Below are 22,166 nucleotides of genomic sequence, written 5' to 3'. Positions count from 1 at the left end.
TACGCTTCACTTCCTTTACACTTAGATTTTCTTCACCGACTTCCAGGTCAATTCTGAAGGACCTGTTCATTTATTTTCATGTCTTAGTTAACGTCGCTGCATTTCACAGCCCAATTCTCAGGAATGTTACCAGCTGCCAGTGGAGCGCCGCTTCTCCTTAGTAAGGCACTCGGTCAACCGAGGCCACTACATGGAATTGTGTTACAAACCTGGGTGTCTGACCTCTGCCCTCCGGCAGTCAGCTATCTTGGGATGTGATATCATAGGTTATAAATGTAGCTTGCTAAGTCATCCTGTCCAAGAACTATTTCAAGTGAGTCAGTATGAACGCCATGCTAGACATGGCTGTTACCTCCTTCTCATTTGGTATTTTCTGCATTCTGCCTAGCTCCTCTTCAGTCAGCTACATGTAAGGTCCATCAGTCATTTCACCTGTCAATCCAGGTGAACAATGGCGCTTTCTCTCTTCATTCACTACTCCTGAATGCTCAGACCTCCTTTCTTGACTTCCTGTACTGTACTCCTCAGCATTATGGCTTATTTTTCTGTTACTGATCTTTCTCGATCAACTCTAAGGGGGGAGGTAGAATTATTTGTTTTTGCATATTTCCTAGAAGATTACTATGTTTATATGTTAAATTCTTAAATACAGTGAATCTTTCATCAATAAATGGGAGCAGGGGTTGAAGAAAGCAAAAGAAAAGACTACAACATGGTCTCAAGACATTAATACAAACTGTGGTGATGCATAGCTTCAATCCCAGGACAGAGGAGTCTAAGGCAGGAAGATTGCTGTGAATTCCAGGCTGATCTGGACTATTTAATATATTCAGTCTCAACACAGTAACACATAGCAAAACCTTGTCTGAAAACAAAAAGAAACAAATCAATGTTCCAATCACTCAATTTCATTGTTATTCAAAATACTGAGTGAGAAGTGCAGACTTTAATCTTTCTATTTGGTGGTATTTCTAGCCAAATAATAGACTAAAATCTCCAGGTAAAAGATAGAAAACTATATTCAAGAATTCCATTGTTTAACTGCTTCTCAAAGACAGAGCACCAAGAAGTGCTTAGGATGACAGTTCTTAATGTTTGGTACATGTTGAGGTCAGCTGTAGGGCTCTTCTACCATACAACTGCCTCAGCATCGTCTGACTTGGTATATTAAGTTGAATAGGGTATGGATATCATTATTCTTCAACTCCATTCTGATAGGAGTAAAGGCATTACAACTATTGGCCTAGGACATTTTAAAAATTAGTGTATATAATTAACTACCTGCTTTAACTGCCCTGCTAGTGCCATTTCTGTAGGATTAAAATGTGCAGAAATGACAAACTTTGCAATGAACTGATAGAATTTTCACTGATGAAAAAGCTTTCTAAAATTGTCTACTGAAATGATCCATGGAATTAAATATGAAGATTATTCAACAGCCAAATTCATTTAATGTATATTCTATAATTTCTTTTTTCTAAAAAGTCTAAAAGCTAGCATTAGAGCAAAATAATACAAATACAAAACAAAGTTAGAAAATAGTTTCTAAGATATTCAGCATATTCTATAATACTAAAAATCTTTCCCAAAACACTGTGTCACAGCAAAATAAAGAAGCAACCCCAGTGATTCTTTGTGTTAGAATGATGACCAGATACAACTAAAATACACACAGGGTTAAATAAGCAACAGTGAAGTATTAAAAAATGGTCAGAGAGGATACTCAAGTCTTTAAGCTTTCTTCACAGGTAATTCTGGAGGAGCAAATGATAACTAAAGCCACATTAACTGAAAATAATTTTACATATGCATATTAAATTAATACAAATTAAAAACACAACCTTACCTATTCCATATTGCAATTATATGAAATAGTATTGAAAACAACAAATTTGGAAGCTTTCAAAATGCTAATCACCAAATTAGCTATTTATTGCATGTCTGGAGGATGATGAGCGAGAAGTTTCAGTATGATGACACCTCAGGTTAGACTGAAGTCCTAGGGCAGTCTGGGCTATGAAGTGAGACTATCTCAAAATTTCAAAAGATAATTTGAGGAAACTGGGCAATTTTTGCCCTCATAACTATGACATCATCATAGCAGTTTAAGGATTTTTTTTAATCTTCTTGCCTCAGCTTTCCAAAATGCTGTGATTACAGATATGTGCTACGATGCTCACCTAACTATAGCACTTACAGAAAAAAATGTTCACTGGATGTTGCAGAATATTTGTTTAACTATGCAAAAATTTTACCTTGCCTGCCTAAGGCACCTAACTGGTCTAGTAAAAAGCTGAACTGCCAATAGTGAGGGAGGAGGTATAGGACTTCTGGCAAGGAGAGGAAGTAGGAATAGGAATTTAGGCTGGGGGGAGGGGGAGATGCCAGGAAGATGCCAGGGGCTAGACAGACAGACAGACAGACATGGAGGAAACAGGAAAGTAGAACATACAGAATGAAAGAAAAGTAAAAAGCCGAAGGCAAAACATAGTTGAACAGAAACAGGTAAAATTAAGTTAAAAGAGCTGGTGGGACAAGTATAAGCTGAGGCTGAGCATTCATAGCTAACAATAAGTCCTATTGTCTTTATAAGCTAAGGCCGAGCATTCATAGCTAACAATAACTCCTATTGTCTTTATTTGGGAGCTGGTTGAAGGCCCAAGGAAAAAGCCAACTACAATGGATTAATGAAGATGTGAATTAAACATAATCTCTTCACTTTGGCAAACTTGTTAAAAAGGGTTGACTCTTAATTTTCCTTCGTTTTGTTATATTCCAATAATTTTTTATTGATCTTAAACCAGGATATATTAGCTGAACGTTTTATAACCTTACAAATTTTATTCAAACTCAGTATGGTCATATAACATATACACATTTCTTAGCTAAATAATAAGTTTATTATACAAAGGTGGTATTTTATAATCTCTCCAGTTAAGTCAGTTTCACTGGTGGTAATTTATTGTGAAAATGCTATGTGTTCTAAGAAATGGTGTCATTACTTCAGTCTGTAAGAATTGAGTGTTCTTATTATGTCTTCTCATAATAAGAAACTTGGACCCAAACAAGTAATTATGACTATAAATAATTCAGTATCAGTAAACACATTGAATTTATTTCAGTGTAGTTTAAATTATGAAAACAAATAAACTAATCGTGGCATAAATAAGAAATAGTCACCATGACTTTTATCATGTACTATGGAAACTGACTCTCTGAATCTGATAATGTAAAATGTAAAAGTGAGGCAGTGAAATAATTTAATATTTGGGAATGGTGAGATGGAAAAAAATGGCAGCAAGCATTTGGGATGGGGTGACACTGAATTCTCTATGTTCACCTGGGATAGAAAGATCCACTATGAAGCTACAGCCAACAACCAAAAGTTGTAGTTTAATTTATAAAATTTAAAAACCCATATTTATAGAAAACTCAAATATAAAATGGTAAATAAACTGACAATCAAAAAGTGTAGCTTATAATTAAAGTTAGAATAGTAATTCTATTTGTGTGTGTGTGTTGCTTTAAGCAAGCTACTCAAGTTTCTTGATTTTTTTATGTAATATATCAAATTCAGAAGCCAAGCGATTTCTAGTATTTTTTATATCTAGAAAATTCTTTTTAGAACATTTATTTTAAAAAGTGCATAACTGATAAAAGGTAGGCTTATCAAAAATTTTCAAACTTGTTATATTTCACTTCCAATAATCTACAAATCTAATAAAATATAAAATGAATCAAATTTCAAAACTGTCTTTTGACCACTTAAAAACACCAAATATCTATTTAAAAAAATATAGTCTCAACTCAAAACAGAAATTGATTTGACTATTGTTTTTCTCCAGAATACTGAGTTCATTCTAAATGAACAAAAATTTACAAACATTTTTCTGAGTCTTAAGAGAAATACTTCTTTTGGCTTCATTAGAAAAGTTACCTCTAAAGGAATATATTAATAAATAGCACAATTCATCCTTAGTATCTAAATTTTCATAGGAATAAATATGAAATTTAACGCCCCCAACAGTTTACACACTGCTCCCCAGGGTTTACAAACAGAAACACTTTGAAGTTGGTATTATTGTAGATTTTGCACTTAGGAGAGAACAACAATAAAAAAGATCCACAGGTCAGATTTTACCTCAGGAACAAAGAAGTCTAAAATGCAAAATAAAAATGGAATTAAGGCCGCTTTAACAGTGTCTGGAACTTACCCACCCAAAACAGTGCTGCCATAGCAGAAGTCACTCTTTGAAAGGCTGTTTACAATGAAATCCAAAGTCAGAATGAGCACTGATAGGAGCAGGGTTAGGTGCTTTTACTTCCATGAATGAAAACTAATGGTCACACAGCCCAAACGAATGGGGATTAATATGAATATGCTTCTTACCAGAGATGTTTATGCTTACTACTATGGGCGTCTTAGCAATTCCATGTCCTCAAAGTCAATATAACTGTTGTAAAAAAATCAACTGTGGCTCTGAATATCCATTCACAGTTGACCGCAACAGTGTGTCTGACGTGGGAGACTGACTCTCGGTGACAGGCAGGAGCATATGCTCTTCAGTTCCAAGTGGAAGCGCTAGGGGTAGTGTCATGTCAGAAGGCTTCACGTCTAGAGTCTCTGACAGAGGACTTCTTTGTGTGGGATCTTGTTCACTTAAAGCATGGTCATCTGCACTGCAGTCTGGCGTTTTATCTGTACCTGAAATGGAAGTCGGAAGGCACACTGCCTTTAACAATACAAAACAAAACAGTTGTCTGAGGTAGGTAATCCACTTACAGGTCCTAGAAATTACACTCATGCTCATACGCACTAGTTTCTCTCCCACCAGTGTGCCTGACGTAAGCTTGCCCTGATACTGCTAGTGTCGGGCATATCTGGGCCGCAAATACAATACCATTACATACATAGGTTTAATCATTCTAAACCTGGGTGAACTTTTTCTCATCTCCCTCATCACATTTTCAAGTATCATATTCCTCCCTGTGGCAGCCATTCCTCCTATTCCTCTTGTTTAACACTCTACTCAGTCATGCCTCAAATCCCTAACTAGGCTAGACATTGCCTGAGGGTAAATGCTCAGTTAAACTTCTCTAGTTCCTTCCAAATGCAGAAGGGCAGTAAAGGAAGTCAATCGTTGTACACTGGTTATTTCAATAAGCAGTTCATATTATTCTGTGGCTTTTATCTCCAGAGGTGAGAAACTGTTTGACTAGAGAAATCATAACCCTGACTACAGATGCTCCTTTGTCTTCACTTCACTGCTGGTTTTAACACGCTGCTGCCACCCCAGCAATGCTGATGTGATCTCAGTAGCCTCATTCAATAGCTGACAGTGCATAATTTGTCTCATTAGGTTGCAATTCTCTGTATTCTTCAGTTTAACCAGTCAAACAACCTGGGCTGTCTTGTCTTAGTGACGCATCACAATGTCCTCTGCTTGGACTGAACCCATCCTGCCATCTCCATCCTCTGAACTCTTCTCTCTTCAACTTCTGTAAAATAAGTCTTTCCTTTCCTGACAGCCCTCTCCTTTTTGGATACCATCATTATGTGTCCAAGTTGGCCTTGAACTTGTAGTCAGCCTGCTTTCCCTCAGCATCCTGAGTGCTGGGGCAATAGGCCTGGGCTACCATGTCCAGGTTAAACTTAAGCCCATTTTCGTGTTTCAGAAGAACTATCTTCTTTAGCACCTGTATTTACAATGTCCACAATCTCTGGTGTTACATCAAGGTCATAGGCTCTTGTTCAAATCCATATGCCGTGCAGTTATGTGTACCCCTTAGATATTAAATGGACTGCTGAACAGACGGACTCACTGCAGTTTTCAGATGTTTCTAACATAACCCTTACAATGGTATTTATTAACATAATGTTTAGTTTTTAGTGTTGGATATTGTACCCAGGGTCTCGAATGCTAGGTGAGCACTTACTATCATCTACATGCTTGTGAAACTTTCATCTTGATAGAACGCCATAAGTACAGGAAGTCACAGGTCTAAATGTCTTCAGTTGGCTTCCCATACTGATACAACATTTTTTAGCTACCAGTGTCCTATTTCCTTCCACATTTCTAGGTTGATCTTCACGATAGCTCTTTTCTTCCTAACTACTGTCTGAATCACCCAGACTGCATTACTGAGAATAATGCTACTTAGCTTACTTATATATTTACTTTTGTTTTTGAAACTACTCACAAGTCATTTGTTCTGAGATAGCCCATGTAGCTAGCCTTGAGCCACAATCTTCCTGCCTCTGCTCTTAAGTTCTGTGTGTGATATGTGCCACCATGCTTTGTGACAAGTCTTATTTTTAGAGGAAACAGTTGAAGTATTTTATTATTATTATTTTATATGTACAGATGTTTTGCCTGAGTGTGTACCTGGTGACTGAGAGGCCAGCAGAGGGCATCAGAGCCCCTGGAAGTAGAGTTACAGACAGTTGTGAGCCACCCTGTTAGTGCTGGGACTCTAACCGATGCTCTGTCTGAAGAGCAGCAGGGCTCACAACTGCTGAGCAATCACTCCAGACCCTGAGGGTTTTGTTTTTTTCTTTATTTTAATAAAGGTCAGTATTTCAAAAGAAGTGGAAAGAGGAATTTTCTGTAAATTATAAAGCTACTTTACATGTATATACATATGTTTTAGTTGCTGTTTTGTTTTCTAAAATTACTTCATTTTGTTTGTTTTGGGTGTATGTCTGTGTTTGTTAGTATGTATATGTGTGTCAGAGGACAACTCTCAGAGAATTGTTCTCTCCTGTTATCTGTGGGATCTGAGAATAGAATCTAGGTTATTAGGCATGAGCACAAGTGCCTTGAGCCCTGTTTTATTGGGGACTTTTGTTTGCTTGTTTACTGGGAAAGGATTCACTATGTGACTCAAGTTGGCTAGCAACTAGATTTGTAGCCAGGCAGGCCTTAAATTTAAGATCTTTACTTCAGCTTCCTGAGTCCTGAAGTTATAAACATGAACCACCACATCTGCCTACATCTAGTTTTTAAATACGTATCTAACTCACACTGCTGAAATGCATACCTCAACATGTTCAGCACCAGCACCAGCACCAGCACCGGCAGGGTGGCACATGTTTCTAGCACATGTACTTACCAGAATGGACCTTTGTTTTATGCTTCTTCAAATTTTTAATGTCTGTGTAAGAATTTCCACACAATTCACAGATAAATGGTCGTTCTCCTGAAAAACAAGGTAAGAACTTTAATACCTTAGTATTTTAAAAATTGCTAGCTGACACAAAACTATCAAATGTTGATGAAAATAAAGCAAAAAATGTTTTAATTACTTGTTATGACAGTGAAATGAGAAATCCTATACACATAGGTATACTTTTACTTCACAGAAAGTATAACCCAATTTTGGGGGAAATTAAGCATTTTCATTATCTCAAATTCTCAAAAGCAAAATAATCTTTTTTTATTGCTATCAGATACATACTAGATGCCATTCATATGCTAAGACCTGGCTATAAAGCTAGGGAAACGTATAACTATGATTTTTGCTCTCATACACCTCACAAATGAAGAAGTCCTCTAAGAAAGACTGACAATATTCTACAATACAATTATTTTCATGTAGAAGCTGTCTAGGCTGGGATGTAGCTCTAAGACAGAATGCAAGCCCAGCACCTGTAGAGCTTTGAGTCCGCTCCCCAGCACCATGGGGTCAGGTGATGACTGCAGAGCCACTCAATGCTTTACCCCCAAAACCAAGGAACCAAGCCCCTCCTATTCACATCACTCTGGGTAAGAATTATGAAGACAGGCTTTTGAAAAGAAATGAACACTATATTTAAAAAGTAGCATTTCCTTTAATTTTTAATATTCAGCATTTTCTTCATACTATCTACATATTACATGTTATAGTAAACATGTTGACATTATGCTTTATTCTGAAAATAAATTTATAATTCTGATGGTTCCTTTGTATTATCTATTCATTTTTGATATATCTATTCAATTTAATGCAAATGTTTTTGTTTGATGGATATTTGGCATATTTCTTGGAAATTCTACACAATTCTTAACCAAATTTAAATTATACTCTAAAAAACTAAAAAGATAATAAAAGAAAAAACAAATAAAAACCTGATATGTATACATTAAAAACTTATTATCACCAAGTTATGACTAGATACTATATAGCCCACAATGGTTTCAAAGCTAAGGTTTACATACAAAGGAATTAAGAGAGAACAAAAAATAATACGTTCTCCCTAAACACAGACCTGTATGGGATCGAAAGTGTTTGTTGAGCTCTCCTGAGGAAATAAAACTTTTCCCACAAATACCACATATGTATGGTTTTTCACCTAGATGGAAAATAAAAGATAGCGAAGTGGTGTACTATACCAATATAATATTTATCAATTACAAGTAATCTAAAGTAAGCTTTTAAAAATATCTATATGAAAGCCTTTTTACATTGTATCTTAGAGGCATTTTCAGTAATCCAATGTAACAAACTATGACTTTAAATATCTATCTAGCTTGATCCTTTTCACACACTAAACACTACCTCTGCCAATATCTCTTCTCTCCCAGATCTCCTGGGCAGCGTGCTTCTAAAGAGTAACAGCATCTTAAATTTAAGCCACATTTCAAGTTCTGTTTCTACTTTATTAGTCAAGAAGAATATAAACATTTAAGGAAGATTGTACTTAGCAGATAACCTTACAAATGAGGGTCTAACTAGTACACTTTGTTTCAGAACTGGTAATTTGCACTTAAGGAATCTGTCTGTGTTGCAAAACTCAGAATGTCTATGCAAAGGAGGTCCCAAGTCACAAAACAAGTTTCCTACCTAACCCACCTCCCACTTACCTCCCTTTTTACATGCTTACTCAAAGGAGATAAATTCTCAGAAAAGGCTAACAAGGTTTTTTGGAGTCATAAAAACATGTCTCAATTCAATTTATATATCTTCAGAATTACCTTACTTGAACAAGTATAAGCTACAAGATAAAAGTTTTCACCTACCTTGTATTATTCTTGAAAATGTCAGATTTTTAATCTAAGAGTTATGTGAAAAGCATGAACACAGCTTCAAAAATACCAATGTAGAAAACTAAGAAGTCTATAATCTCCCCTTTGTAAGGGCCCAATTCCCATTTCTTTGTCTACAACCTTACTGCAACTCGCCTCTCCGTGTTTAACTCTTACCTGTATGCTTCCGAGAATGAGTGATAAGAGAACTAGAGACAGCAAAGGCCTTTCCACAGGTGTCACACACATAAGGCTTTTCTCCAGTATGCCTACGGACATGATATGTCAGTGTGCTGGCCTGGGCGAATCTCTGCCCACATCTATCACAAACATATGGCTTCTCTCCACTGTGCTTCCTGTTGGTAAATATGAAGTAATGCAATGGTAAGTAAAGCCATCTGGAGGTCAATGTATACACGAAGTATCTTACATAATTTTTCACGCAGCATTTTATGTCATCTTAACAGACTAAGACTATACATATAAATTCAATAGTTTCTACGTAAAACTCCACTCCCCCAAGAAATTTTTCACCATCATCATCATATATAGCTGTGATAAAGATCATAACCAAAAGCAACTCGGGGAGAATGGAGTTTATTTTGGCTTATATTTCCATATCATAATCCATCAAGGAGTCAGGGCAAGAACTGAAGTAGAGGCCATGGAGGAGTGCTACTTACTGGCTTGCTCCCTGTGGCTTGCTCAGCCCGCTGTCTTATAGAACCTGCCTAGGGATGGCACCACCCACAGTGAGATGGAACTTCTCACCTCAATCGTTAATCAAAAGAGAGTTTGGAGCCAGTGAGTTAGCTCAGGAGGTAGAGGTGCCTACTGCCACCTAAGTTTGATCACTGGGTTCACATTATGGAAGGAGAGAAGCAACTCCCTCAGGTATACACAAAATAAACAAAAATGTACTTTAAAGAGAGGAAAGTTTCATATCTAGCACCATCTGTACTTCTACATCTTGTTTTCTTTCTGACTGTCACTTGTTCAGCTAAAACAAATCCCCTAACTCCAGGTGTTAATAGAATGCTCCCTAAAGATCAACTGCCAAGGAAATGGGGCCTTGTTAGGAGAAACACACCACTGAGATTATACTTTTGAGATACACATCTTAGCCGGGTGTAAAAGTGAGTAAAAGCAAAGCGAAAATTTTGCAAACTTGGAGGTTTGGCTAGAAAAGAAGTGCTGGTAAAGTCAGGCCCAAGGAAGAACAGACTAGCACGGAGAAACGAAGTCAATGGCTGGAAACAGAGCTCAGCTGTGAGGCAGGTGTCTAGCACTTGGAGGCCCTAAGTTCAAGTCCTAGCACCACAAAGCAAAACAAAATTTCCAAATCAATGGTATGTTTTTTTGTTTGGTTTTGTTTTTTTGAGACAGGGTTTCTCTGTATTGTTTTGGAGGCTTCCTGGAACTCGCTCTGTAGACCAGGCTGGCCTCAAACTTACAGAAATCCACCTGCTTCAGCCTCCCGAGTGCTGGGATTAAAGGTGTGCTCCACCAACGCCTGGCTCAATAGTATGTTTTTGTAATTTCAGCTCTCAAGAGAATTTGGGGTTTGAGACCAGCCTGGGCTATACACCAAGACCCTATCACCATTTAAAAAAAGAAGAAAAAAAAGGTAAAAAAACTGGCCAACGCCCACCCATCAAAAGTTACATACAGAAAGTGAAAATGTAAATGCATTTACTTTGAGAATAAAGCACTAGCACCCTGCCCACATATACTGAGTCCATTGTCAGCCCATACAGACATTCAGAGTCATGGGACACAGGCACTCACTTCCCTTGGCACACCATGGTGCTGTCATAGCAATCAGAAAGAAGGGGCAGAGAAGGAGTTTGGGGTGTTTGCTGGGGGGAGGGGCAGAACAAGACACAATCCCCAGAGGCTCAGGACTCAGTTGTTGAACTAAGCCTCAACACCTAGAATGTCACCTCCCCTCTGATTAAGTCTGAGCCACTTCCCCCAAAATTACCTCTGCACATTGTTGCACTGGGAACTATGCCTTCCACAAATGAGCATTTGGGAGGTACTTCAGATCCAAACTACAGTCTACCTGTGGCCCCAAATGTTCAAGCCCATCTCATATGGGAATGTATTCATCTATCTCTAAGAGTCTCAAGAAGATGTCCCAAAAGTCCAAGTCTCAAGTCTCAGAGATTTGGGGCATTCTGAGGTGTGAGCAATTGTAAAAGTCAAAACTCAGTTTTCATAGATTCCATGGAACAATGCCCATTCCAAAGGAGAGGAATGAGAAAATGAAAGGAAGATGAAAGCAAGGTGAAAACCTGGTACGGCAAGCATCAAATGATCAGCATGGTGTAACATGAGGCTTGCTCTGGGTACTCATAAAAAATGTACTCATTAGATTACAATAATCAACCGACTTGAAGGTCAACAACTCGGTGGTTTTTTGTTTTGTTTTTTTTACCTTGCATGAATCTTGAGATTGCTAGAAGTTGCAAACTGTAAATTGCACACATCACATTTATAGGGTTTTTCCTCACCATGATGCATGCGACTGTGGAAGACCAGCTGGCATTTCTGAGCAAATCCTTTATCACACAGTTCACATTTGTACGGCCTTTCCCCTAAAAGAATAGTAACATTTGTATTAGGGGGGGATCCTGTTTTACTTGCTAAAGTCATAAACTTTTAAGACTTTTAAGAGTGCCAACAGTACTGTTTTTTGTTTTCAGAAAATGGTAACTTCTAAGTAACAAAAGCAAATGGGATGTCCTTCCAGACTACTGAAAACACTAATAGGAAAGAAATTAATCATAACAGAGAAAGGTGATCACAAGAAAAATGTATAAAATATAAAACTAAGTGTACCAATGGGCGCTCGCACTTGGCCAGAAGGTCATGCACAACAGTTAAACAGACAAGTTGAGAGAGAATGATGCTCAAAAACCAGTCAAGGCTAGGAGCATGGGATGAGAATTATTGGTAATATGTGAAAATTGGACTGAGATTTAATATGTGTCTCTGTTAAATACTTTAAAAGCTAGAACCAAGCCAAACCTAATGGCACAGCTCTATAATCCTAGCTATTCTGGAGGCTGAGGCAGGGGAATTGAAAATCTAAGACTTACACAGCAAGTTCAAAGCCATCTTGAGCAACTTAGCAAGACACTATCTCAAAATAAAAGTCACATGGGGAAAGGGGAAGGGCTATAGCTTAGTGGTAAGAGTACTTGCACAGCATGCTCAAGGCCCTGGGTTCAATACCCAGCCAGGGCCAGGGGTTAGGACCAAATTTATGCTTATTATGAGAGAAAATGTCTAAGACCTGAGGCAGTAGAACTTAAAATGTCAATTATAACAGAGAGCAGTTAAATACTTGGTTACAATTACAAATAAGATTTTAAGGATCTAATGCAAAAATGTTTTACAAATAAAAGAATATGGCCAATTTTGTGGAAAGGCAGTCAGTGCTGTGTGCTTAATATCATCTATACTGGCTGGAGATACAACTTAGTAGTACAGGTTGTGCTCAGCTGAAGCCCTGAGTTCAATCCCTGGTACCAAACAGAACAGAAAACAAGAGCAACACAAAACCATCGCACTGCAGGAAACAAAGCCAGCCTTACCTGTATGGGTTCTTACATGTGTTTTCAGCTGGTTACACTGGGTAAACGCCTTTCCACACAAGTGGCAGACATAGGGCTTGACTCCTTTATGTATTCTCATGTGCCTTCTCAAGCTGCTGGCTTCTGAAAACACCTTCCCACACGTGTTACACACTGGCTTGGCCTTTGAGTACCGTGGGTCCAGCTCTTCCCCAGCGGGCTCCAGCTCATAGGGACTCTTTACACTGGCTATGTTAGACATGGAGTGTTCTTTCAGAGCACAGTGTGACTGTGACTTGCCACGTTTCCGTTTGACTGTAACAGTTTGCACAATATCTTGTGCTGGAAAGGTATTTTCCATAACTGAGGTCAACTCAAGTTCTGAATTATCATTTCCTTGGATGACTTGTTCTACTACAGGTGAGGACAACTTATTTGTATCCAGGAATAATTCAACAGACGCACTCTCTAAAACATCACTGGGGCACTGCACTGATTTATTCTGCCCTGGTTTCTGGGAACTGAAAGCCTTCTTCTTCTTTTTACTCTGAGACGATTTCTTCGCCAATGCCCGCTGTTTAGGATTTGCCTGGACTAAGTCTGTGGACACTTCTGACTTCTCCCGATTGTTATAATCTCGAAGAGTAAGGAGACAGGTCTGTTGATTCAATTCGATGTTTCCAGTAATACTAGATATTTCTGTAGAAGAGGGACTAGCAATAAAAGCAAAATCTTCCATCTTTATTTTACATTTAGTCACTACCTCTTCTACTTTGAGATAGTCAGCAGCCTGATGAATTTCTTTAACATTCCAACTGTAAGGAAACAAGGCTAGATGACAATATTCTGATCACAAGGAACACCTGACGCAACTACATATATACTTGAATGTCTTTTATCGAATTAATGAAGAAGAATTCTGGAAAATTTAAAGTAAATAACTAATTTATAAAATGTAATTCGACAGAATGTTTGAGTGGTATCACCAATTTTACAGATACTAAAAAGAATGCCTACTTGTAGATATTGATGAACCATTACAGAATAACAAAATGTTATATTTTCTGGCTGATTAAAAAAAAAAACACAGAACACGTGAGTTGAAAAATATGGTTGCTGGGTGGTCAGCAAGCTGACTCCATAAGGAGAAGCCCTAGCTGAGCAAGCCTGAAGACACAAGGGACCACTGAAGAGCTGAAGTGATGCTGCATACCTAGGGTCTCAGCGCTCCTACACCAGGATGTGAGGCCAGGCAGAAACAAGACCCTGTCTCAACAAGAAAGAAAACCAGTCCCCAGAACGGTCCTCTGACGTCCACATGCATGCTGTGGTACACCCATGTGCATCTGCACTCACAAACGCACACAAATCTGTTTTGTTTCTTTTTAGATGGGGTCTCACTATGTAGTTTTGACTAACCTGAAACTTACTATGTAGACCAGGCTGGCCTCAAACTTATAACATTCACCTGTCTCTGCCTCCTGAGTGCTAGGACTAAAGGCATACACACCATGCCTTGCTAATTTTTTTTTTAAATGTTGTTGGCAATACACTGTTACCTCCTGTTTCCTCCAGGGCTTCTTCAAATGTCAATCAAGTTTCCTACTTCTCCCTTCTGCCCTGTGAGGTACTTTTTCTATGCTTCTCAAACTTTACTGTCAATATGAATCCTGGAGGGGTCTTGTTAATGAAGACTAAAATTCAGCCGTCAAAAACAGTGCCAGAGAATCTGCAACTGTAATGCTATAACTTAATACCCACCAAGAATGGTACCAAGAGGGGTATTAAGAAATAGACATTTACAGTACAGAAAAAGGGTGACTGGAATATTTAGTAATAGATCTAGCATTCTGTGAATTAACCACGGTGAGGTTGCATTACTGGCTTAAAATTCCTAAGCTTTAAAAACAAGAGTTTAGTTGGTATTAATAATTATTAGTAAGATTGAAGTGTGACATCTTGAGCTAATACAAGCATACAGATACACACACCCTCAAGTAACCTTCCCGACTGCCATTTTGCCAAGTGTTGCTTGGTTACTAAGATGGCCTCTCTTCTGTTTTCTTCCTTGTAAGTCAGAAAAAGGTTCCAACTATAGTTAATATATGATGACAATACCATCACTGCCCTTTAAAGAGGGGGATAAAATTTGAAGATAAAAAGAAATACCCACTACATTGATTGTCTGGGATCTCCAAGACTATATTGCATGTATACTGATCCTACAAAGTTCTGACAACCACCTAGTCACACCTTCGTCTCCAGTGCCACTGAGTTGTACCTTTACCTCATTTGGTTTTCTCCTAGTTGTTTAAAACTCTTTTATGACAGTCATCTTCCAATTTCAAAGGAGGCTTTATTATGGGGGAATAGGACTATCTCTGGATAGGGCAAAGACATCAGCAGTGTCTCTGCAGAAGTGGGTTTTATGGAAAAAAGGGGCAAGTGGGAAAGTCAGTGCTGGGATAACTTGGAAAGTCCTAATTGGACAGGTTAGCCAGTGTAGACATGCAATGAACTTTTCTTTTTCTTCTTCTTCTTCTTTTTTTTTTTTTTTTTTTTTTTTAGTTTTTCCAGACAGGTTTTCTCTGTGTAGCTTTGGAGCCTGTCCTGGAACTTGATCTGTAGACCAGGCTAGCCTAGAACTCACAGAGATTCACCTGCCTTTGGTTCCCCAGTGCTGGGATTAAAGGCATGCACCACCACCACCTGGCTAAGTAATGAACTTTGAGTGATGGACTTTGGGTTAGGCATTAAGGAAGTGACCAAATAAGGGACTAGACCTTGGTGGTTAGCTTTTAGGAATGTAATCTAATGGTTCAGCAAGAGAAACAGAAGGGAGAAGGGCAAGTCTGCTGGTGCCATCTCTGTGATGCTTGGACCTGGTAGAGTCCTTCAGCAGTACCTGTTCTTAACTGCTGAACCACTGCTCCAGCCTTGTTAAATTAATCGGTAAATATTATGTCCTTTCTATTTTAACATAATCCTTTACACTTCAGGCTAGGTTCACACTATTACACCACTCACCAGGAAAGACACAGAGAGACACACACTGACAGATGCACACATACCCAGATTGTGTGTGTGTGTGTGTGTGACAGAGAGAGAGAGAGAGAGAAACACTTGCTCATCTTCACATTGGTTCTTTGCATGAAGGCACAAAGAAAGATGCTCCCAGTATGTTCAAGTCAATATAAGATTTTTTTTTCACAAACAGTTAATCAAGAAAGAGAATCCAACTGAGTAGTGTTGACATATGCCTTTAATCCCAGCAATGAGGCTGAGGCTTGTGTCTGTAATCCTACCACCCTGGGGACTATATATGAGGCCATCCTCAGTTAGAGTCAGTTTCTGATCAGTTTAAACTACAGAATGAGATCCTGCCTCAAAACAAACAAACAAAACAAAGAAAAGAAAAAAGAAAGGGAGGGATGTAGAGAAGGAGAGAGAACTAAAAAGGAAAAACTAAACTAAAAAGGTAAAAATCAAAAAGTCTATTAAATATTCTACATTCTTTAACCAGAAGCACTCAATCAATTAAAGGATCCAATTAATCAATTATCTACCACTTTTAAATAATTGTGGGAGATTAATTTATCTCTGCTTATTATTCCCATAAAACAAGTCTAAAACATAAATAATTCCTTTTCATAAAAATCAAGAGGTATCTTGATTCTAGCATGCATAAGAAGTATATTTCCACAGTAAGCTGCAAGGAAATAATCTTAACTGTGTACATCTGTAGAGATGGTCTGGAAAAGAATGTATGTGAAAATAGTGCTTATCTGGTGAGGTAACCCAGTCACAGAAAGACAAGCATTTGTAGAGCAAAGGACTACCAGCCTACAATCCACACCACCAGAGAAGCTAGGAAACAATGAGGACTCTAAGAGACATACATGGTCCCCCGGATAAGAGGAAAGGGACAGGAGCTCCTGAGCAAATTGGGAGGGGGGAAGGTAGGCATCAGAGAAGGGGGAGGGGAGAACATGAGAGATCAGGAAGAAAAGAGATCCCTCAATCGAGGGAGCCGTTATAGGTTTAAAGAGAAATCTGGCACTAGGGAAATGTCCAGAGATCCACAAGGATGATCCCAACTAACAATCTAAGCAATAGTGGAGAGGCTAGCCTAAATGACCTTCCCCTATAATGAGAATGATGACTGCCTTATATGCCATCCTAGAGCCTTCACACAGCACCTGATGGAAGAAGCAGACACCCACAGCTAAGCACTGAGCCAAACTCCTGGAATCCAGTTGTAGAGAAGGAGGAGTGATGAGAAAGGGGTCAAAACCATACTGGGGAACCCACAGAAACAGCTGCTATGAGCAAGTGGGAGCTCGCAGACCACAGTCTGACAGCCGGGGAACCTACATAGGATGGAACCAGACCCCTGAGTATGGGTGTCAGTTAGGAGGCCTGGGCAGTCAACAGGGCCTCTGGTCATGGAACAGTATTTATCACTAGTATATGAATGGATTTTGGGAGCACATTCCCCATGGAGGGATACTTTCTCAGCCTAGATACACAGGGAGGGCCTAGGTCCTGCCACAAATGGTGTATCAGACTTTGATGATTCCACATGGGAGGCCTCACCCTCCCTGGGGAGTTGGTAGGAGGCATGGGAGTGTAGGTGAGAGAGGGAACTGGGATATGTAAAATAAGATTGTTTCTAATTTAAATAAAAATGTATTTAAAAATAGTGCTTATCGATGGGCAGTGGTGGCACTCAGGAGGCAGAGGCAGAGGATCGCTATGATTTCGAGACCAGCCTTGCCTACAAGAGCTAGTTCCAGGACAGCCTCCAAAGGCACAGAGAAACCCTGTCTCGAAAAACAAAAACAAACAAACAAATAAACAACAACAACAAAAACCAAAATAAAAATAGTGCTCATCAGTAAGTGGCAGAATTTTATGGTCTTTCCCCCACCCCCTTCTAGTTTTCATTTGAGGAATGTAGAGGCAAACAGGACAGAGAGGAGAGAAAATATAAAGTAAAATAATGTTTGTTGCAAGGTGGGGCCTTCAAGTCTTCACTTACTCTTTAAAATAATACCATCAGTTACTAACTCCTCACTTCTATGAGGAGATTAAGGCCAAGTCAGAAAGATGTAATTCCCAATACAGAGAAACCCTGTCTCAAAAAACCAAAAAGAAAAGAAAAGAAAAGAAAAGAAAGATGTAATTCCACAGTGTGCAATTTTTTTCTTTTGGTAGTTGTGGCTGACCTGAATTCATAGAGATACACCTGCCTCTGCAAGTCAAATTCTGGGATTAAAAGCGTGCACCACCATGGCAGTCAGTCCTATAAATCTGTTCTATCACGCTTCTATAAAAAATAAAGGAATGAAGGTAAGCATAGTTTGACCAGATTCTCCTTGTTTTTGCCTTCTCTACCTTTTCTCCTACAATTAGGAATGTATCACTATTAGTCTAAATTTTATATAGAGGAAACAAGATATCTGAACCATAAGACTTTGAAGAACCTACTTGTCACTGAACAGGCAGCAATAAGCATCTTTGTCACAGATGCATGTGTACTTGTGTGTGGAGGCCACAGATGACTGTTCCTCTTCACCTTGTTATATGAGACAGGATCTCTCCCTGAATTTGAAAGCTTGCAGATTCTGCTAGACACACTGGCTGGCTAATGAGCTCCAGGAAACCATTGTGTCCACCCTGGAAGCACTGGTATCACAAAAATGCTTTCACATTGGTGCTGGCGATCCAAAATCAGGTACTCATGCTTGTAGGGCAGGCACCCAACCACTGGAGACATCCTTGAAGCCCAGCGGTTAGAGTCTTAACTCAGTAAACCTCTGGCTTGATCTAAGCTGTGGGTGGGTTAGCAGCAGTAACAGAGTTATTGTGACTCATATTCTCACAAAGTTACCTTCTAGAACCAAGAAGTCCTGCACATCACTATGTAGTGTTAGCAATGGAAGGCACTAGGGCATGAGCCCAGAGGTGGTCCTTTGAACACTACTCCAAACACCTTACAAGAAGGGACAGAGAGTGAGTGAGAGAGGTCTGAGGAACAGAGACCAATGGCGAGGAGAAATTAAAATTCATGTAGAACTCACCGTTAAAACCTCACATCTGCTAAATTCAAATAAAGAACTTTTTTTTTGAGTGAGTAAATTCGTCAAACAGAATTCTTGATATTAAGATTTTTTGGGGGTCGTTATCAAACATCTTTTCATCCTAAACAGAGCTACTGAAGCTATGTGTGTGTATTATGTATATATGTATACAAACACATATACCTGCATGCATATATAGTGCATATCAACAATGAGAATGAGTGTGGAGTGAATTGGAAAGAAATACAAATCTACTTGAGCCCTAAAGACTATCTGACTAGCTTTTGTAACTGAGTAAAAACGTGTACTTTACCTGTCGAGATTTAAAGTTCCTGTATATATAAACTCCAACAGTTTCTGAAATCCGTCAGCCTTCACCTGACTCTGGTCAAGGAAAACATTGTTCTCAGAACTGCTTCTGTAGATCGCACCAAAATACTCACTGAAGGAGGCCAGCACATTCCTGTGCGCCTTAAACTGGGATTCTCCGATCACTACGGTACAGTCGCAGAGAAACCCTGCTTCCCGTTGTTTGTTCAGTCTCTCTAGAAGGTGCTCGCAGTGGTGTGAATACTGCATTTTGGTATCAGAACGGAACCTTACCCTTGATCTAAAACAAAAACAAAACAGTGAGTCGATAACCATCACCTTTCATCAGGCATCCACAGAGGTTAAGGGAGAGGGGACGAAAGACTAAGCAGAGAAACAGAGCTCTTACTCTGTGCCCCTCAAAGCCTCATCAAACACACATGGTGATTAAGTGCCTCTCTTTCTTTTACTGCACTAGGACACTAATGCAATAAATGACGGCGAACAAAACCAACTGCATGGGTGACAAAAAAAAAAAAGAGAGAGAGAGAGAAAGGTTTTAAAATCCTAAGCTTGTATAGTTGACCCCTCAAACTGCGAAGCTCAGGAGGGACATTTACCTGAAGGTGCTTAAACAGGTAACCTAAGAAATGACCGCTTGGGGCAGCGGGGATAAGAACACCACGAGACGAGCTGTTTCCGCGGCTCTCGGATCACTGAAACCTGTATGCTGAGGCGGTGCGGCTCCTTCCAAGCGCTGGGCAGTGCAAGGGGGCGGGAACGCCCGACCTGACTCGGGTTGTCAAAGGTTCCTTCACTACCCAGGAGGACACACCCCTGGCTGCCCGCTGCGAGCCTGGCCGCCGCCGAGTGACAGCCCCGGCCAGCCCTCCGGGGCCTCCGCTGCCCTGCCCTCCTCCTCCCGGCTCGCACTCGCGCGAGTTCCCACAGCTCGGGCTGCGGCTACCGCCACCGCGGAGGCTGCCTCTCCCAGGACACCCTCCTTCGCCCCGCAGCGCGCTCGGTCTCCGAGGCCAGGCCACGCAGGACTCCCGGATCCAAGAGCTGGAGGACGACAGGCCAGGCAGACGGCGGCACTCACCGGTGGCCGCCCAAGGGAAACAGTTTCTTCACTCTCTCTCCGCCATCTTGGGAGGACGTCACCTTGATGCTCCGCCTCTCCCTTCCTCCTCCGCGGTAGCGTCACGTCCGGCTGTGTGGTCCAGTAGGGACCCGTCTGGGGCGGGCGAGCTGGCTACTAGAGGCCTGTCTTCCCCGACACGCCCGGGTCGCCAGAGCACACCTCAGTGCTCACTCACATCCGACGCCAGAGGCTCACCTTGTCAGCCCGCAGCTGTCGGCCCAGATTCTGGGCTGAGACCCAGCTCGAGTGCACAGCCGGCCTCTCCTGCAGCCGCCCTGCGCGCTGCATGCTGGGAATTGTAGTTCTTTTCCTCTCCTGTCATCCTCTTTTATTAGCGTCCCTCCAGTGGAGACTACGGCGCTGTGCACCCTGGCTCTTGACCGTGGCGGGTGGGAGGGATGTGCTTGAGTCGAGACCAATCACTCCTTCCTCTTTTGCATACCCGAAAGCTCTTGGGACCCCCAGAGTTCTGCTGGAGCCGGCCCACTGAAGCTCATCTTCCAGGATGCCCTTACCTGGTGACAGAAAGCAGAGATGCTCGAAAGCAAAGCAACGGGGCACACTGGGCATGCGCAACATGAGAGGAAGGTGGGCTTTCTACCGGAAAAAGGTTTTCCTGCGTCGGAACCAGAACAATTTTAGCACAGTTATTTACATGGAACTCAGATGTGTGCTGTAAAGGGAGAAGCGGACGGTTATGCCTGCACTATACGAAAGTGCCACAAAGTTTTGATGTGTTCGGGTAGCTTCCTCCTTTAGAGCCCGCGGATGCCATAAACCTTAAAACCACAACTTAAGTGGTGGTTGTTAAAAGTTATGTGACCTTAAGGAATTTACCCCGACTTTGTTTTAAAAGAAAGTCTCAAAAAATTGGAGACTTTTCCCCTGCCGGAGTCCTTTCGCGTTATAACATCTGTGTAAGAATTTGCGAATAAAACCACAGTCGTGTTTATAAGAATAATGTTGCGGCTACTTCTTTATTTTACATTTCTGGGTATGAATTTATTTTTAATTTCACCTTTTTGTCGAGCCCCTTTCGCTAATTAATTTTGAGATCTATAGTGAACTTGACATACAGATTAAGAATAAAATATAGGCTGGCATGGAAGGGGTACCATACAAAACTGCTCCAGAGGCGTAGAGCCAACAGTTGCTTTGGTTTGGGGATTGGAACCCAGAGTGCAAGCAGCCTGCTAGGATCAACAGCTGCCTCATCAGCCCGAATGGTTTTCCCTTCTGGGTGTTTGTTCTCAGCATTAGAAGTTTCTTCAACGTATTTTTTCAGATGGGCAAGTCGCGGCTTTTGAAAAGTGAACCCTTATTGGAGTGTAAAAAGAAAATAAGCTTGTTTCCGCCCGGTTTCGAACCGGGGACCTTTCGCGTGTTAGGCGAACGTGATAACCACTACACTACGGAAACTTGGCTGGGCATTTGTGGTGAAAAGTTCTTGATAAGTGAAGTACTGGTATGCATTTCACAAAATTTTAAGAATCATCTAATTTTCAATGGGGAGGGGGCAAAAACACATAGTTAGCCGAACTATTTCAAAAGTCTGAATTTGTTTGCAGACTTCTTGCAAAGCCCGCCGCTGGAGACCAGGCACCCTAGTTCCTGGCCCTTTTGGTCCGTTTTCTTCTCGGTTCCCGCAGGTTATGCTCTCCTGCTGGGGAAGCTGCGGCGCGCAGTTGTCAGAGTCCCGGCTCCCGGTGAAAATGCGCAGAATTACGCCTCGTCCCGCTTCTGGTAGGGGGACGTGTAAATTACTCTTCCATCCTGCTTCCGAATGCCTACCAAAGGTTGTAATTTGTACCAGTTTTAAATCCCCTAAACCAAGGATGCGCGAGATCAGACTCCAAAGACGCTCGTTTTGCCTCGCAATGTACTTTTTTTCTGAACTGAACCTCATAATGATCTAAGGAATTTTTCTTACCAAGTGGCAGATGTGTCCTTATTCCTAAAAAATCAACCCTAGGAGATGGAATTCAGCTTCGGAGGATCTAGAGATATAATCCAAAAAGATGAAGCAAACGAGGAGGAGGAAAGG

At 40.5% G+C, this 22,166-nt stretch overlaps 1 protein-coding gene and 1 non-coding gene across 7 annotated transcripts; both read right to left on the bottom strand.

The window, feature by feature from the left end:
* Positions 1–789: 789 nt before the first annotated feature.
* Positions 790–20,166, bottom strand: Mynn (myoneurin). 6 transcript variants are annotated; one of them, XM_005069742.4, is made up of 8 exons: positions 20,081–20,166; positions 18,983–19,279; positions 12,608–13,401; positions 11,446–11,605; positions 9,183–9,361; positions 8,249–8,332; positions 7,114–7,200; positions 790–4,705 (listed from the first exon to the last, which is right to left on the bottom strand). In XM_005069742.4, the coding sequence occupies exons 2-8, from the start codon at positions 19,246–19,248 to the stop codon at positions 4,446–4,448; spliced, it is 1,830 nt and encodes a 609-aa protein (XP_005069799.1). In that variant the 5' UTR covers positions 19,249–19,279; positions 20,081–20,166; the 3' UTR covers positions 790–4,445. The 6 variants fall into 6 exon arrangements, with proteins under 6 accessions (XP_005069799.1, XP_040610492.1, XP_040610493.1 ...); XM_040754558.1 differs by having other exon boundaries at positions 12,608–13,285; positions 19,113–19,279; XM_040754559.1 differs by having other exon boundaries at positions 12,608–13,222; positions 19,113–19,279.
* A 1,302-nt stretch (positions 20,167–21,468) lies between these two features.
* On the bottom strand, positions 21,469–21,541 carry Trnav-aac. The gene has a single exon. It is a non-coding gene; the product is annotated as a tRNA-Val (tRNA).
* Between the last annotated feature and the right edge of the window lie 625 nt (positions 21,542–22,166).

Source organism: Mesocricetus auratus, unplaced genomic scaffold (assembly GCF_017639785.1).
Source record: "Mesocricetus auratus isolate SY011 unplaced genomic scaffold, BCM_Maur_2.0 Super-Scaffold_100011, whole genome shotgun sequence".
NCBI classification, from domain to species: domain Eukaryota; kingdom Metazoa; phylum Chordata; class Mammalia; order Rodentia; family Cricetidae; genus Mesocricetus; species Mesocricetus auratus.
This window is presented reverse-complemented; position numbering and strand designations above follow the sequence as displayed.